The sequence below is a fragment of the Lepidochelys kempii genome, chromosome 2 (genome assembly GCF_965140265.1).
Source record: "Lepidochelys kempii isolate rLepKem1 chromosome 2, rLepKem1.hap2, whole genome shotgun sequence".
In the NCBI taxonomy this organism is placed as follows: Eukaryota; Metazoa; Chordata; order Testudines; family Cheloniidae; genus Lepidochelys; species Lepidochelys kempii.
The window spans coordinates 239,020,943-239,038,716 of NC_133257.1; the positions used below are offsets into that span (position 1 = coordinate 239,020,943).

At 43.3% G+C, this 17,774-nt stretch overlaps 1 protein-coding gene across 4 annotated transcripts in view; it reads right to left on the reverse strand.

Moving 5' to 3' along the window:
* Positions 1-4,457: 4,457 nt before the first annotated feature.
* Positions 4,458-17,774, reverse strand: part of MAP3K8 (mitogen-activated protein kinase kinase kinase 8) — a 35,537-nt gene continuing 22,220 nt past the window's right edge. For all 4 annotated transcript variants that reach the window (XM_073334366.1, XM_073334368.1, XM_073334365.1 and 1 more), the window contains exons 4-8: positions 16,226-16,487; positions 12,717-12,823; positions 9,700-9,852; positions 8,759-9,005; positions 4,458-7,158 (exon numbers count right to left, since the gene is read on the reverse strand). In XM_073334366.1, coding sequence (XP_073190467.1) covers positions 7,025-7,158; positions 8,759-9,005; positions 9,700-9,852; positions 12,717-12,823; positions 16,226-16,487 — 903 coding nt within the window. In that variant the 3' untranslated portion in view covers positions 4,458-7,024. The remainder of the gene's footprint in view (positions 7,159-8,758; positions 9,006-9,699; positions 9,853-12,716; positions 12,824-16,225; positions 16,488-17,774) is intronic.

Sequence of the window (17,774 nt, forward strand, 5' to 3'; positions counted from 1 at the left end):
ATCACTGATACTTTGTGCATTCTTCTTAACGCTACCTGTCTTTAGCCATCTATCCCTATTTCACTGTAACATACAGATATAGTTATAGTGCGACATATACAACTGGAAAAGAAACAACTCTAAATTCTAAGCTTAGTAGACTTGACAGTTGCTGGGAAACTGAACCCACACTGTCCAGTGACTGGAGGTGAGGGCGCTGTACATCAGCATCTCTATGTATCCGTGTTCTCATCGGTACATCTTGAAGTAAATTAACTATCGTATTTTATATAATAAATTCCCACAGAGTTTTAAAGCTTTATCTCAGTAGCCTATTATGAAAATGCAATAAATAAAATAATAAATAAAAACCACCATTACACAATTTCTCCCGCATACCCCCCGAGCTGTCCTGCATATCCCAGAGGTACACATACCACAGTTTGGGAACCCCTAGCCTAGGGGACAGCAGAGACTCCGGCTGTTGACTGAGCCACTCCTTGCCACTGGACACTCATGGGCTAGTGTAGCTGTACCCATGGAGCCAGGGCACTAGGACTGTGCCTTGAAAGCAATAAACCTGGCCGAGTGCCTTTGTCACCGAACCGTGCCTGTGGTCTTTCTTTATGAGTAACATCGAGGTTTGCTGAATTAGCAGGCTGCATTATATTCTGTTAGGACAAAAGCGCTTAGCAGCCTGAACAGCGTTACCAAGGCAACGACATTCCAGCCTTCAGTAACATACCAATACTGGACCTTGCTCTAGGACTTAGGTGGGGGACAGACATCTGGATGTCTCGGGGGAGGTGGCAGTGCGCATGCTCAGAGGCTGAAATATAGATGCTTAAGGAACTTTTACTGCAAAAACTTGGGCTCTGAGGGACTTTAGGTGCCTACGAAGTTGAACGGCGGCTGAGCAGAAGTTTTGTGGATTGCAGTGATGCCTAAACAGGTGTTTGAAATAGTAGTGTTTTAGTGTAGTGGTTCTCAACCAGGTACATGTACCCCTGGGGGTACTCAGAGGTCTTCCAGGGTGTACATCAACTCATCCAGATATTTGCCTAGTTTAAAAACAGGCACATAGAAAGCACTAGCGAATTTCCTGCAGGCAATGACTTGTTTATATTGCTCTATGTACTTACAGTTCAGTGTATAGTACAATATTTATATTTCAATTGATTTATTTTATTATATGATACAAAATGAGAAAGTCAACAATTTTTCAGTAACAGTGTGCTGTGACACTTTTGTATTGTCTGATTTTCTAAGCAAGTCGTTTTTAAGTGAGGTGAAACTTGGGATACGCAGGACAAATCAGACTCCTGAAAGGGGTACAGTAGTCTGGAAAGGTTGAGAACCACTATGTTAATGCACACTCTGATGCTGGCAGATGAGGTACCAGCTCAAGCCAAGGCCTGAAGCCTCACTGAATACTTACAAATTACATGGCTGGAAACCAGTCTTGTTTACCTCTGGGTAGCATTATCAAAATAGATATTAGATGTTAAGTTGATAAGAATGTGTGTTTAGTGTTTAGATATTATAAAATGATTATAGGATGCTGCACGTTGCTGATCTCACTTATAATCTCAATAGGCCATGGTATAAAGTTATATTTGGTGTTTTCACTGTAAACCTCTGGAATTGTGTAACTCACCAAAAAGGAAAAGCAGCATTGATTAAGGTAAAGTGCTTGTCCTGCATGCAAGATGGACCATTGAAGGCAAAGGACATATTGTGTAGCATCAAAGGACAGAGGCTTTGTGGACTGAATTCCTAACTCCCTCCAGGAAGGAGAGACCTGCACATGAACTCATCCCATCAGCTTGGATTCTGGCGTGAGGGGGGGGGGGGGGATAAATATCCCTGACAAAGAGAAACTGGATCTTTTATGTTGTCTGGAGTCAGTGGGGCAAAGATTTCTAAACATAAGCAAGAGATCCCCATGCTGCTTGGCATGGGTTAGCTCTAAAAGACATTCAGTGTTGACAGATTACAACAACTCTGTCACCATTTGGAACCATAGACTATATCTCATTTGTGTATATATATTTGTCTGCTTTAACCTGTAAATAACTCTCATTTCTTTTTTCCTATTTAATAACTCCTTCGTTAAGTTTACTATAGCACTGGCTACAAGCGTTGTCTCTGGTGTAAAATCTGAGGTACAAATTGACTGGGGACAAGTGACTTTACTTGTGACTGGAAGCAACCTGAATCTTTTGTGATGTTTGGTGTATGGCAACCAACTATCACTAAGTCTAGCTTGCCTGAGTGGCAAGATGGACCGGAGTGCGCAAGGGGACTGGCTGTGACTGTTGTAGTCTTTCAGGAGTTCAAATTTTTTACTGGAATGGTGAAATCTGTTATAGACCATGCCACCAGATTGAGGTGTTGAGACAGACTACACCCCTATATTCACAACCTACACACTATTGTCAACATTTTGTACAAATATGCCTTTTTAAGTATCATTTCAAAACCAGTAATTCACTGGCCAATAATATCATGGTAAAAAAGTATGTAACAACATTGTATGTAAAGTTATGAACATACACTGAACTCATGACTGAAGTGTGTTTACCAGACGGGTCTGGGGTGTGGGTAAACCTGTTTCTCAAAGGCAAAGGACAAGTTCACACCAGGCCAGGTGTCATCAAAGCTGTTGGGCCATCACCTATCACACAGCCATTCTTTGGCAAGGAAAGGGGACAGGAGCAGATCTGCATCTTAGCAAACCTCCCCTCCCAGACCACATGTCTCCTTGCTCTTAGCTGGAAAGAATTTTATCTTGGGATCACTCTCAGGAAGATGCATTTCAAAGGGTAAGGGAACTATAAAAGTGAAGGGCAAAAACACCCCAAGTTCTCTCTCCCTAGCCATCTCTCTCGAAAACAAAAGAATCGAGCTCTTTGACTTTGAGAGAGATCCTGGCCTGATGATCAGTCAGTAATGCTGTTAGAAGCACATCATAAGAATTTTACCTTGAACCAAACCTAGTTTGTAAAGTTTAAGTACTAGGAAGGGTTTCATCTTTATTTTTCTTGAAACCATTTCTGACTTTAATGCCGTTACTCATACTCACTTAAAACCTGTCTCTTTATGGTTAGATAAGCTTTTTGTTCTTTAGTCAAAATTAATCCAGTATTCTGAACTGTGTGAGTAACTCCATTTAAGATGGAAAATTGTATATTGTTCCCTTACAGGGTCAACATACCTTTGTTATCTGAACAGTCCAGAAGAGGGCTGGACAGTGCCTACAGAATACAATTTCTAGGGGGGAAATATGGGACTGGGAGTATGTTGGGGTCACCCTGCAAGTAATAACCAAGGCTGGTGGGAGCCAGAGTTTGGTTGGTGTCTTGCTGACAAGCATCTCTAGTCAGAGTTGCTGAACCAGAACTGTGGCCCTATATAAACACTCAGGGTGTGACCTGCATGTTGGCAGGCTGTTTATGAGTGACCCGCGAGGGAGCTTCAACAGCAAAGAATTGCGAGACATCCAAGCTCACAGGGCAAGGGTGACACAGCCCCTCACTGGTCTGGACTGCACCTCAAAAGGTTGGCACTCACGGTCATGAACCACTCCATACAGCATGACACACAGTAAGGAAATTTTGGGTACACCAGGAGGGTCTACATAGGCCAGTTAGTGTGCAGCACATTGGTGCGTTTTAGAAATCACCCCCCCCAGTGCATATAGCTGCACCGTATAGACAAGCTCTGAGTCAGTTACACCGACAACCTGATCCCTGTTCATTTTGTTAGCCACAGCCAACATGAATGGAATTTCCCAAAATACTATCCATGTACACAGTGAGTCTTTTAGTGATCTCACACAAACAGTCCAATGTTGCCGTGTTATTCTCACACCAACATTTAAAAGTTAGCAAAATGAAGGCTGAGAGGGGATATGACTGCTGTCTATAAATTAATTAGGGAGGTAAACACCAGCAAGGTAGATGAGCTATTTAGACAAAAGGACAATGTTGGCACAAAACCAAATGGGTATAAAAACTGGCCATGGACAAACTGAGGCTGGAAATTTGAAGAAAGTTTCTAACCATCGGAGGAGTTAGGTTCTGGAACAGCCTCCCAATAGGAGTTGTAGAGCAACCAACCAACCTAGTTTTAAGATGAAACTTGATACATTTATGAACAGGATTATATGATGGGGTTGCCTGCTGCAGGAGACTGGACTTGATTACCCAGGAGGTCACTTCCAGTCCTGTACTGGACAGAATAAATGGAATGATCACACAGTTTTCTCTCATGAAAGCTCAGAAGCCACCACGAGCTGAGAATTGCTGAGCCCACTACATAGCCTTCTTTGGCTCAGTGCTACAACCCCATTCATCGTAGCTGCAAGCAGAAAAGGGTGGTTTTTTTAAACTACTCTGGAAAGTAAACACAGGCACCTTCTTACTTAGCAGACTTTGTGTGGATCCAGTCAATTGCAACCCCTCACCCCCCCAAGATTTTACTGCTTTCTACTTCCATTAGTGCTGCACATACTGGATTCTGTCCGGCTACAAGTTTGTGTTGTTTTCCATTATGGAAGTTCTATCAATTTGCCATGTTTGTATCATTAACATTGAAGAGTCACAAAATCTAGGTAAGGAGGTGGGGGATCTAGAATACACTTGTTACTATGACGTGCGTCCATTAGCTGCAGAGACAGAGATATGCTTTTGTAAAGCGACAGTCTGCTGGGACAGTGAAAGGGGTGGCTTGTTTCTATGGCATCCAAGTGCCTCTATGACCCCATCTCCCCTCATTCTTGGGGAAAACCTTCCCTGAGCTGGTATGGAGATTTGACCCGCCAGCCAATTCAGAATTCCTCCATTTCTGGGGCAAACAAAAGTCCAAATAAAGAATCACAACTATCCCAAGTCAATCCTTGTCTTCTTGGGGCAGGAATGTCCTATCTCTACTCCCGGAGGGGCAGCAGACATTTGGGGGAAGCTGTGACCTCCCTGTGCCAGGGGCTGCAGCCCAGATACCCTAACTAATGAAGCAGCTGTTCCCCTCAGTCTCAAACACCTGAGTCAGGTCCCTAATGGCTCTAACTCCCTTCCAGCTGACAGCAGGCTGTCTCTGTAGCTGAGCTGACTCCCAGGCTGAGTAGCCAAAATGGCTCCTGGTCCCAAAGACAGAGAATTTAATAATGAGTGGGCTAAACACAGGATTAGGAGCCACAGGCTCCTGGGTTCAATCCCAGCTCTAATATCAACTCCCTTGGTGACTTTAGTTAAGTCAACACCACTGCCTCTAATGCACATGTGAGAAACCAGGACACAATTCCTCACATACCAGTCCTTGGAGGGGCGGGGTAACAAGCGGTTAATGTTTGTGAAGTAACTCTGTACAACTGCCTAACATTCACCAGAGTGCACACAAAACCCTCTGCTGACTGGAGGCTTACCTCACCAAGACCTCACCTATCCCCATCCTCCACCAACGTTTATTGAAAGTTGGTACCTTGGAAACTTTTCTAAATGTTGGAAGCAGATGGCATGAAGATCATTCCTTTTTACCTGGTAGTTCAGAGAGATTTGGGAGCACCCAAAGAACTGTCACACTGATCTCCTCCAAACCCTCACGTTGTCACTGGACAAGAGTAATTTACATTGGCAGGGGAAGGTGTAAACAGAGTTCCCCAAGCCCACTGTAAGCTCTCCCAGGTGGCTCTGCAATTCAGCCATAACTAAATATCCTGAAAGAACTGACAGAATGAACACTTCACAACACAACACATTGGATTTATTCATCCAATCATATTGGTATCAAAGTGAAAATAATCAGTTTAAGATCATCTCTTGGATAGGTGCCATCAAATAATTTACATCTAAAAATGAGGCCTTGCTTCATAAGGGATTTGCCATACAACATACATAGTATGCCATCTTTAACAATGCTTAAGAGAGATATAATCCTAAGCACTGAAGAGTTTTATAAAAGTTTACATTCTCATCCTATGGGATGTACAGAACTATGTAGTTTACACAGTTTTACTATCATCCAAAACATCACGTTTTAGATGTATTAGGCATAGCAAGAACAAGATACATTTTGTTTCCATAGGAACGTAAACACAGCTTGTCACTATTGACATGCTTTCCCATACATAGTTATTAAGTCAGTTCAACATGTACAGTTTTAAAGCATTCTGTTCAGGTTATTAGTGATTAATACAACAATCAGGAATTCTCTCAACATTACTGGCAGCAAACTCATCGCTGCCCTAGACATACTTGCATAGGCTTTAAAGTACATAACGTTCAGCATCACGTGCAGGTTCAGGGCCAGTATGCTTGACTTGTGAGGGGAGGTTGCACTGCTCTCATAGCACAAAGCGGGCCTAAAGCCAGTGGAGGATTCTCCCTTCTCAGAGAACCTCCATGTGCTGTGTGCAGCCACCACAGAAACTCCTTACATACCCCCCACTTTTTCCCTGGTGTGGGAAGAACAGACACAGTGACCAGTACACCCCCGTGCCCCAGTGATGCATAGCTCCAAGGCCCACAGGTGGCTGGCATGGTTCACATCAATCTAAAGGCTGCCCTAATCTGCCCTGAGAGACTGGCCGAAGGCTGAGCCAGCTGAAGATTGGGTAGGATTGCCAAAGATGGCCCAAAGTCTTCCCAGCCAAACTTAACAGTGCGTGCAGCTCAGTCGTACTGGAGGATCTGCCCCCAAATATTCAATTTTTTTCAATGAAAGAATTTTTCTACTTGTATAAAATTTAAATAGCCCACAGCATGTAAAGTGCATGTACAAAAAACACACAGTGCATGGAAAGTCTCCAGATAACAATATTCCCAACAAGGTGTTCTTTTCTCCTTCGTATTGTTGGTTTGCTATCAAGGAACAGGTTACTGCTTGGGATATATTTACCAGAGTCCACAAATCAGTTAGCTTAATCAGCTGTGCAGTTAAAAGCATTTCACATTTTACAGCTCAAAAAGGCACTATGTTATACACAAAATTAGCTTGAAGAGACAGATTTCCAACTCTGACCAGCAGACACAAGAAATCACTAGAGTCAGTCATATTCTAATGTTGGTGGTCCCCTAACAATGTTAAAGTAGCCAGCTAAAGCACCAAGGTCTATGTACAGTGACCTTTGCCTTTTTAACAACTCCGATTCCTCCGAACTCCCTGTACACGAAGATGAATCTGAAAAGGAAATAGGTGAAATGTATTAATGCCTTAGAATCCAAGAAAAAAACTCATTTAAAACACTGCCAACATTTTTTAATGGCCTAATTTTTATTTTCACTCTTTTTTGGACTTTTTAAAAAAAGCTTAAATTTTTAAACAAACTATTGTTAAGTCATCCGCATCTCCAGACAAATAAAAGGGCCAGATTCACTCAGAGTGGAGGTGGGTGGGCTGGAACTGGTTCCAGCTCCTAGGTTCCCAGAGCCCTGATGATAGAGCAGAATGAAAATTGTATCTGGTCTCTAAAAGCCCTTATACCAGATGGGAATTGCCAGAGGGAAGCAGAGCTCCATCATCCCCTGACATTCCCCGAAGCCAGGATTCCACAGGAGAGACTGGCGTAATAGAGGGAGCTCTGCTGGCATTATGCCAGTTGAGAACTACCCTCCACTGGCCAGATTACATCTCCATTTAGGCAGTGCAAAATGCAGAATTGGGGCTGGGCCTCTGCTTTACTTAGCACATAATTTCAGAAATTGCCATGGTTCTGAAGAAGCTGTTGCAACCTCAGAACTCCCTTGAGCACTTTTATGAGTGTCCTGGGCACTCACACACCAAACTCAAGAGTCCCAGATTAATGGCCAAATGTCCCTTGATCCTCAGTAGAGCACTGCCTCTGGAGTACTGTAGCGGCCAAAGGACTGTGCACCTAACAAAGCAAACAGCAGGACGGCGCCATTATAGAAACACAATTTTATTTTTATTACTTTAAATGCTGCTGGGGTTTTGTTGCACTGTATTACTGATTATGCACGTGCACAGGTGTATTTTTAAATTATTTAAATCAAAGTAAATAAAAGAAAGCATTTCATCAGGGTTGGGGCTTTTGTTTGGTTGTGTTTTGTTTTTCTAAGTGCCTATTGCCAGGATGCATCCAGCAAATTTTACAAGTATTTGTAGATTACAAATATTTTAAAAGAAAGGAAAAGAGACACACAGTCTTAACAGCTTGCTGGCGACAGATCTCCTTTCGGACCTGATATTATATTCTTGAACCCCGTAAGGTTTTAACTGATTCATGCCTCACCCTTCATAAGCATGTATCACACACAGTATGGTAGGTTGGTATGTGGGTAATCATTTGCTTTTTGTTTTTAAACAGCCCCTTTCAGAGGCCTTCTATGTCAGTGCTGTGACACTCCTCAACTTCATGGTCAAGGTATAAAAGAGTTTTTAAAATAAAACAAAGTCATATTAAAAAACTCCCAAACTAAAAGCTAATCATAAAATGGCCTTATTACTGGAGAGAGTTCAAACAATTCACAAAAGTAATATGTACTTTTAAAAAACTGTCCTGGAGGACTGCCAGGGTTTTCTGGCCAGCTGATTCTTCTGGAATTACAGAATTTAAGCCAAATTCTGGTCCTATTGAAGTGAATGGGAGTTTTGCCACATATTTCACTGAGACCTGCATTTGACCTCATCTTGTCAAGATTTTTACTGAGCTCTCATGTCAAGAGGCCCTGAAGCCCTTTAGCTTTGTTTGTTTCAGTGAATACAATGTAGATAGGGAACACAGTATAAAAGCACAAGAGTGGGAAGCTTGCTGTTGTACCCGCAATGTTTTCTGGCAACTCCAGCTCCTTCCTCGTCAGCAGCCTTTTCCTTTCAAACAGGGCTGAGTCCAGACTTTGGCACCGTGGCTGGTCCTCTGGTGGCGGATGCAAGGCCTCATGTTTTAGTAAGTCTGCAGCAGACAGTCTGTGATTAGGGTTCCTTTCCAGAGCAGCTTCCAGCAGCTCTCTCATGCTGGTGCTGCAATCCTCTGCAATGTCCTCTAACGGGGGCGCTTGCTTGTGTATCTAGCAAACAAGAAGGAAAGACTTCTCAGCATTAAGATGATAACTTCCTCATAGCCACTGGCAGTTTCGACAATCGGGAATTCCCCTCTCTCATAACTCACAAGTTATAAAAACTTGCCACTCTGGCACTGTGCTGAACAGTCACAATGGAATAGGTAATCATGCAAACCTCACCTGGTTTCAGGTTTAAATGTAACCTGAAGATTCAGACTGGTTCAGCCAAAGGCCTGTAAATCTTCTAAGCAAACTGGAGCCCATTTAAGGCATTGTGCATGAGAAATTCGCCAGGCTTCAGTGCAAAACTGGGTGAAATTTAGAGGTTTTTAGTTAATTTTGCTCTGGGTTTTTTAGGTTTCTTCAAACCCCATAATGACAACAAATGTGAACCCACGTGCACTTGAAATGACTGAGTTTCACACAACTCTAAGATCATCCTCACAGCACATCCAAGTGCCGTAGAATGGTAGCTGTTTAATCTTAATATTGGCTCTCTCTCAGTCTCTGTGTCTCCTCCTAAGTTATCACAACCTGCTTTTCTGCTCTGTAATATTTTTTTCAGAGCTGGGCCAATGGCATCATTTCTCTGGCAGCGAATACTTTCAGACTCCCCTGGAAGGTTGGGGATTTGCCAACAAGAACCCAGCGGTCTCTCTCCCTTTGGCTGGCTGATCTAAGCTGTTCTATGGATACTTACTATATAGAGGTATGATGGATATGAGGTGCGAGGGTATCGATTCACCCACGGTGGGCTGCCAGTCTGCATGTGAATGATAGTAGCCCCCATGCTGTAGATGTCCGCTTTTGTCGTGTGGCCTCTGCAGAGTATCACTTCGGGGCTCATGTAAATCTGGGAAGGGCATTCAAAGGAAGGTGAGCCTCTGCTTTTGCCTTCCCTCTAGGTTAGGCACCACAATTGGATAGTGATATCCCCCCCCCTCCCCATTTGTTCAAGTGTACACCCTGCATGTCCTCAAAATGCAGCCATCACACTTTCCAGTTCAGCCAGGAGAGAACTTCATTTGGAGCCAGTCAGCTCCATTCAGTAATCAGCTGGCCAGGCTGCCTGAGGCACTCCCTCTTGCTGGTGGATGAGGATGCTGTCTGCACAGCACTCCCACAGCTCATGGGCCTGGAGAGCTAAATTTCAATAGGCCATTGCACTGTCCACCCATTAGGTTTGCAGGCCAGTATATTTGCTTTAGTGTACATTTCACCCTCATCCAACACCCTCTAAAAAACTGGTAAAACAGCACTGGCATTATCCAAAATCATCCTGCAATAAGAACGGCAAAGAATCCTGTGGCACCTTATAGACTAACAGACGTATTGGAACATAAGCTTTCATGGGTGAATACCCACTTCGTCGGATGCATGTAGTGGAAATTTCCAGAGGCAGGTATAAATATGCAAGCAAGAATCAGGCTAGGGATAACGAGGTTAGTTCAGTCAGGGAGGATGAGGCCCTCTTCTAGCAGTTGAGGTGTGAACACCAAAGGAGGAGAAACTGCTTTTGTAGTTGGCGAGCCATTCACAGTCTTTGTTTAATGGCTCGCCAACTACAAAAGCAGTGAATGGCTCGCCAACTACAAAAGCAGTTTCTCCTCCCTTGGTGTTCACACCTCAACTGCTAGAAGAGGGCCTCAACCTCCATGACAGAACTAACCTCGTTATCCCTAGCCTGATTCTTGCTTGCATATTTATACCTGCCTCTGGAAATTTCCACTACATGCATCCGACGAAGCGGGTATTCCCCCACGAAAGCTTTTGCTCCAATACATCTGTTAGTCTATAAGGTGCCACAGGACTCTTTGCCACTTTTACTGATCCAGACTAACACGGCTACCCCTCTGATACCTGCAACAAGAACTTAACCTTGGCATGCTCTGTGTGGCAAGTCACACACAACATTACCAACAGTTACCACTCAGATAACAGAGCTGTGATTGCAGTATAAATACCTGCCGAGACAGAGAGAATAGCAGTAACCATCCCTCTAGGGCTTTCAGAGGGGACACAGGTGGGTCAGTGGCAGCTAAGCCATCCACTGATGGCACAGCAACCTTGCAAGCCAAGCAGGCAGTGCTGAGGGTGAGGTTGGAGGGAGATGAAGGCCAGCAGGAAGCACAGCATGTGTCTTTCCCTCTAGGCCCTAAAATTCATGGGGTAGCCTGTGCGCATTCCCACAAAGCTTTACCTAAAGTTTGAGTCTCCCCATCCCCATTCGCCACAATCCCACCTAGGTCTCTCACGAGGCTGCAGTGCACCAACAGCAGAGCAGCCACAGAGGACTATTGCCCCCCCGTGTCTTTTTTTTATTTTTTCCCTCCAAAGAAGGTGGAAGGTGTGTCTATGCACTAAGGGACTGGATGAATTTGCGTATGCCTTGTGAAGGTACAGGACTGTGAGCACCTAACTGGCTTCACACTACAGAGTCATTTAATCAATCCCACACAAATAAACAAGTGTGTTTTTCTCATTAAGCTGAACTTGGCTCATGCACTCTTGGTCTAATTCCAAGCAAGCCTAACTCCACCTTTCCATGTCACAAACCTAAATATTCCCCATTTACACACATCTTCTCCCTCCCTTGGAAAGTCCCCGTCAGGATTTCACCTCTTTCCTACCACACAGCTCCATAACCAGCATTGTCGTACAGAATGAAAAGGCATTTTGTCAGCTTAACGGCACAGAGCTAGTTATTTTTAGTAAGGTAAAAATGTCTCAGTTCTGAACTCTTCTGACTGGGAAGCCAGAAAAAATGTTCCAGCATCCTTCTCAAACAAAATGTTCTCTGAAATATCAGTTGCGTCTTTGAAACGTACTAGTCTGTGCTGCCCTAGCAAGTAGCACGTCACTCCTCTGGAGAGGGTTATGTAAACGTTTCCTTTAAACACATACTTATTCTTTGCTCGGAAAGGCTATCAAAATGACAAGAATCAGCATTCCAGCGGAAACATTTCCTGTAGCACAGCCTCTTTGGCAATACTAAGCAAGGCCATGCTTTTTTCGTCCATCCAAGCCAACTGCCGCTTCTCGGTCGCTAAGCAAGGCCCCAGTCTTGGAAAGACTTAAGCCTGTGAGGAGCCCCATTGGCTTATCCAAGAGCTTACATCTGTGTGTAATCGGGGCCTAAAATCTATTTTAGACACCTATATGGGGGAATGTCAGGTTTGAGGATCCTGCTGGGGCTTAAGCGAAAGCTAGGCACCAGGTATCAGGATGGAGGTGGATTTGCACGTGCTCACCAGCAGAAACTTAGGCACCTAGGGGATTTAGACGTCTACAGGGTTGGGTGCAGCTGAGCAGGGGGTTTGGGATCCAAATGTTGGATTTAGGCATATATCTCCTTTTGTGGAGCTATCCCTCGGAATAACACACCAGCCCTACTGAGGTCAATGGGAGTTTTACCATTGGCTTTAGTGGGACCAGAATTTCGCCCTTGGATCTGGATTTAACCATAGTTAGTAAATGGACAAGTTTGAGGATAATAAATCAAATTCACAAGATAGAACAGTCACACTTCCCCAGTCACTAATCTAAAAAGTCAACTGTAATTAAGACTATGTCACAAAATGAATTAAGTGTGAGAAAAACTGATTTTTAAAAAACGATAAAACATTAATTTCACTGAAGTCTTCTGGAAAGTCTATTGCATTGTAACGATTCTCAATGATGCAATCACAGGGCTTTTCCTTGTGCACACATTCCTACCTCTGTTCCTCGGAGGTCTTTGGGGTAGTAGGTGTCGTCAGTCATTTGAACACTTAGACCAAAATCCACCAAAACGGCCTTAGTTGACATGAAAACAATGTTGCTGGCTAAAGGTAAACAAACAAAAAAGACAGGGTTTTAGGTTCTAGCAAGCTGGTGCCATTTATTGTGCAACAAACATCGTGTGCAGAACTAGAATGGGAAAAGGGAAGACAGCCCAAGCTCTAGCTCTAAACATATATTTAGCCTATATGTCACTTCACAGATCAACACTATCACCGGCAGCAAGTTATTTAGCTCTAAGTATTACATGGATCTTATAGGTCAGACTATTTTCCAACAGTGAAAGCCAAAGGCATGGCACTGACAATTCCACAAGAGTCATCTCGAGGTGTTTGGGCGTCATGAAGCAGGTAAATGGTATAGCCTCCAACTCCTTAGGGGTCCTAGGATTCAGAGCGGAGAGGGATTTCACATGTAAGGGTTTTTCTCTCTGCAGAGCTCTGAGCCCTCAGCCTCACTGGCAGCTGTCATCATTCAGTTGACATGGTCCCACTGGCTTCCACCACCACCCCTGTGCCTTACTGCCCCTCCTGTACAACTCAGCAGTGCGGAATTGAATTGAATACTGTTCAGACCAATAACTTCTTGATGGTTTTCCTAGTAAAAATGATTGGGAAGGGAGAATGCACGGAGTGGCTATTCCCCTGGCTACAGGCCTGCTCTGAGTCTCTTTCAAGGTTTCCTACATCCAGGCAGGATTGTCTTTTAAATCAGAGTGCGGGTTACATGCTACAATAGTTATCCTAGAACTTGAATGCAAGTACCAAGTAATCTGCAGAATCACATATTTATTATGTAGTTGTACCTTTCAGGGTAGTGAACATCATAGTTTAAGTTGCAAGAAAAATCATTAGTGTTGTTTCCAATTGCTCTTAACTTAAAATAAATAAATAAATAAAACACCCAACTCTTTGGGGGATGAAACTTTCCATGTTTAAGAACAACTTATGGGTTGAGATTGATTGTTTGTGTCTGGAAAGTCTCAGCTAAATTCTTGCAAAGCTATTCTTCTTTTCAAATGAGTAGAGGAAGCTATTTGTATTTTAAAATGGGACTTTCTGCTTGCCCAAAACTCAAAAACCAAAACCGCATCCAACCTTGTGGTCCCTGAGAATCCACCTTTGTTCAAGTTGAAAAATGAAGCGGACTCGTCATTTTGCACCTTACTGGTTCTTTAAGTGAGCTTTTGGCTGTTTTTCTGGTTTTGAGTCTGCTCTCTGGTTTCACAGATTTATTAACATCTATCTGTTAGCACAGTTGTGAAGATACAGATTAATATGGTATGAAAATGAACAAGAGAGTGCAGAACATGACCCTGCTACAAACACAAGTAGTAACTGAGAGAGGTACCTGAAACTGCACTTATTGTTCCCTAGACTACAAAGTTTGAGATAAGTGCTTGAAATCTTATCTGGGTAAGCTCTAGCACAAGACTTCCAGTAACTCCTCATTTTGGCCGGGCTGCAAATACCAAGGGCCTGATCCTAAGCTCACTCAAGTGAATGGGAGGACTCCTATTAACTTTCATGGGCTTTGGATTGGGCCCCAAAAGAGCAGTTTCTTGATATCACAGCATTTTAGCCAGGGGTTAAAAATAAGGAGCTCAGAGAGGTGCAGCTGAAAGCCAAGGGGGAGTTTCTCCTCCTGTCCCTCGCCTGGGGGAGCTCTGCTCCCCTGAATTTCTCCTCCACTGGGGGATGGCGAAGGGAGGATTTGCTGATAGGGGAATCTGAAGTGGATCCTGGAGTTTGAGATTTCCCCAGCAACAGAATCTGGAGGGGAAAGAAATATTGTCCCAGCTGGGAGTCCTTTTTGACCTCTTCTCCCTTAAAGAAAGATTCATCCCTTCCACAAATGTCCCCTCCCTCCTACCTGGAAGGCAAGAGGGAGATACCCGCTGCAACCTGCCCCTCCTCCAAAAGGAGACAGAAGACTTCATTGCCAGCTCCAGAGATTTTACATAATTTCACTTCTGAAACTTCAACTTGTAGAATGGATGAAATATCTAAAAGCTCCAGGAAGCAGAGACAGTCTCCTCCTCCCCATCCATTTACAGTTAGTTTTCCACCAATACACATTCTCCACCATGGTCAAGCTCTTCATTCAGATAGAAACAGGAGGAGGGGAACACCACTGACACCCTCCTGCCCCGCTCAGCACACTGCACACACATGTGGTTTTGTCTGGCTAGCTCCAGGCTGCTTGGCTCCTTTCAGACATAATTCTTCTCTTATCCCCATTCTCCTGACAATGACGCATCTTGTCACCACAAGGTGATGCAATGCATCACCACCACACAGCATTCAAGCTTGTGGTGACAGCCATCGAAACGGGTGCTCTCAAGCCCACGTTTTGATCTACCTAACCAATGCTCCTAACCCAGCCAAAACAGGGAAGTGAAAAGGTGCTGGAAACTTAGGGGGAGTGGGGGAGGGGAAGGGAATTGAAACCTTTCAAACCTCAGATATGTATCAATCATTCATATATAGTGTTTAGAAAGACTTTTAAGTAATTCCATTCTTACGGTCAATGACTGAATTGCTCTGTAAGATATTTACTGGAAAAAAAAGACACACAAAATGCAACTAGGAAAAAAAATGATTTAACTTAATAGTTGTCACTGTTTCAAAGTTTACTTGTAAGATTTTTTTTTTTTTTAAATCATATGCACAGATTAAGCAGCTCTTGACAAACTACTGTGGCCACCATTTTGTGTATTGTTAATCTAACAGTGAGTTCTAATGTTTCAAAGCCTCACGTTTAGCAAGAATCAGCTGCAAAATAAATATTAGAGGCCAAATACTAATTAAGAACCATGCTTCCCTGAGAAAGACAAGCAGGATTTGACCTCTGGTGGTGTTGCTGGGCAGAAGTCATATTTATGGGCTCTAGCACTTACAGGCGCCTTGATAGAAGGTAAACTATAATCCCCAATAAAAAATTAATCATGTGCCTAGTTCAATTACAGAGTGGGAACAAAGTCTCAGAAACAGCAATGCAAAGCCACAACACAAAAACCAACACGGTAAAATGAAAACAGAAGGGCAAACTGTTCACCCTGGGTCAAAACAGACAGAGGGGCAAAGTTTTCGCCCAGTCGATCAGAGTGTATGTTTTAACTCTTCAGGTTCTTTTTTTCATTTTGAATTGGATTACTTAAGGGGCTCTAACATTCCCTCCCAGAACAAACAGTGATGTTTCAGTGCACCAGAATCATTAAAGAAAAGCAGTAAAAAGATATTTTTAAATAGCTTCTATTCTGAGGGCCTGATATTGTGAGATACTGAGTGTCAGTCAGCCAATTCCCCTCTAAGGCCAATAGGATTTGATGGTCCTCAGCACCTCAAAACTGTCCTCTACAGTAGAAGCATTAAAAAAAAAAAGTGTAAGTATTCTGTGTGTAACAAGGAAAAGAAATAGCCTTACAAAGAATGAAAGATACATACGTTTTATATCATGGTGGATGACTCCTTTTGAGTGAAGGAAATCAAGTCCTTTGAGGATATGCTTGGTCACCCAAATGATCTCAAATTCTCTCATAGGCCCACAGCTCTCCAACTTTTCCATGACAGATCCTCCCTCTCCTGCTTCCATAAAGAGATGGATAGTCTCATCCCACAGGATAGCACCATACAACTCAGCAATGTTCTCATGGCGGAAGCGAACCTGGATTTCAACATCTGATGGTTTGAACTGTTCCACTGGGACCTAGCAAGTTGAGACAAAACAGACAGACCAGCTCGAACAAAACTTATTCTGAAGTTAGCCGTTCTATGGCTAGGTTTTCTATATGTAAACTGGTTTCACAAAGGCAAATACAACTATTTAGTCATTAAAATAGGCTTATTTTTGTTCTCTTGAATTGTTCCTCCTTTTGGTTTCAGACACATCCTGTGTAAAACAGACGCAGCTTTTGGACTTATGCCCAAAGAGATTGTACTGTCCCAGACAAAGCGATTTAGCAACGTCCATTCCCATCAAACCCTAAAGGAGTATGCAAAATTCTGACCAGACTTCCTGGCTCAGAAAAAAGAAAAAAGAAAAGAAAAGCTCCATTTTCTGATTAGCCATCTGAAGTCTCATCTATACTCCGAGAATCACCTCCTGCTGCTAACATCTGTCTGAACAGGTGTGGCTGTCCCTACTTACACTTGCAACTAAACAAACAAGTTCAGCAACTTGAGAAACCTGGGTTAAATCCTGATCAAAATCACAAAGCTACCATAGGTACGATGGTAAAGAAAGTCACTGTGAAATGACCACTCGGATTTTGTTTATTCTTTAAGTGGCATTGATAGAAAATACAGAGCTGTGATCTGCAGCTACAAAGGTCAATGGCCATTCTTTTACTCCGCATTCACTGCCCCGAACCAGCTGTTTCAGAGGTTCATTTTTATTTCATTGAGAAGTACTGTTTGCATCGTGCACAGCTACACAATCCTAAGCCTGAGGTGTGTTGTGGTTAAGTGCCAAACTAAAGAAGTCCCAGTTTGGGTGCATGGAGTTGAAAAGGGCATGTGAGTCCCTCCTTCCAGCTCTTCTGCACAGGGGAAAGCCAGGTCCATGTTCCCTGAGCAAAGGCAAGGAGGGCACCCACTCTTGGCACTGTTACATGGCCCATAAGGGGGGATGGGAAGGCATGGAGCATGGCTCCACCTGAGCCTTAGTTTGGCCTGATGTGTTTATTACTAAAGACAATATAGTACTTTGAAGTTAAATGCGGAGTTGTTTCCATACAAGAGATGGGCCTGACACAAAACCCTAGGCTGTGGAAAATCATGGAATTTTTTTCTACTTATCCTTACAGTACACCCAAAGCAAATATGGAAATAGCACATATTTAGTCTCACTTAAGCAGATATAGGAAAGCATTTATACATGAGCTTAAGTCCCAGTGAAATCAATAGCACGTAAGTGTGTTGCTGAACTGGGGCCTTAATGCAAGCCTCTCTCATTCAAAAGAAAGAGTCATGATGAAATCCTGGCTCCTTTTGA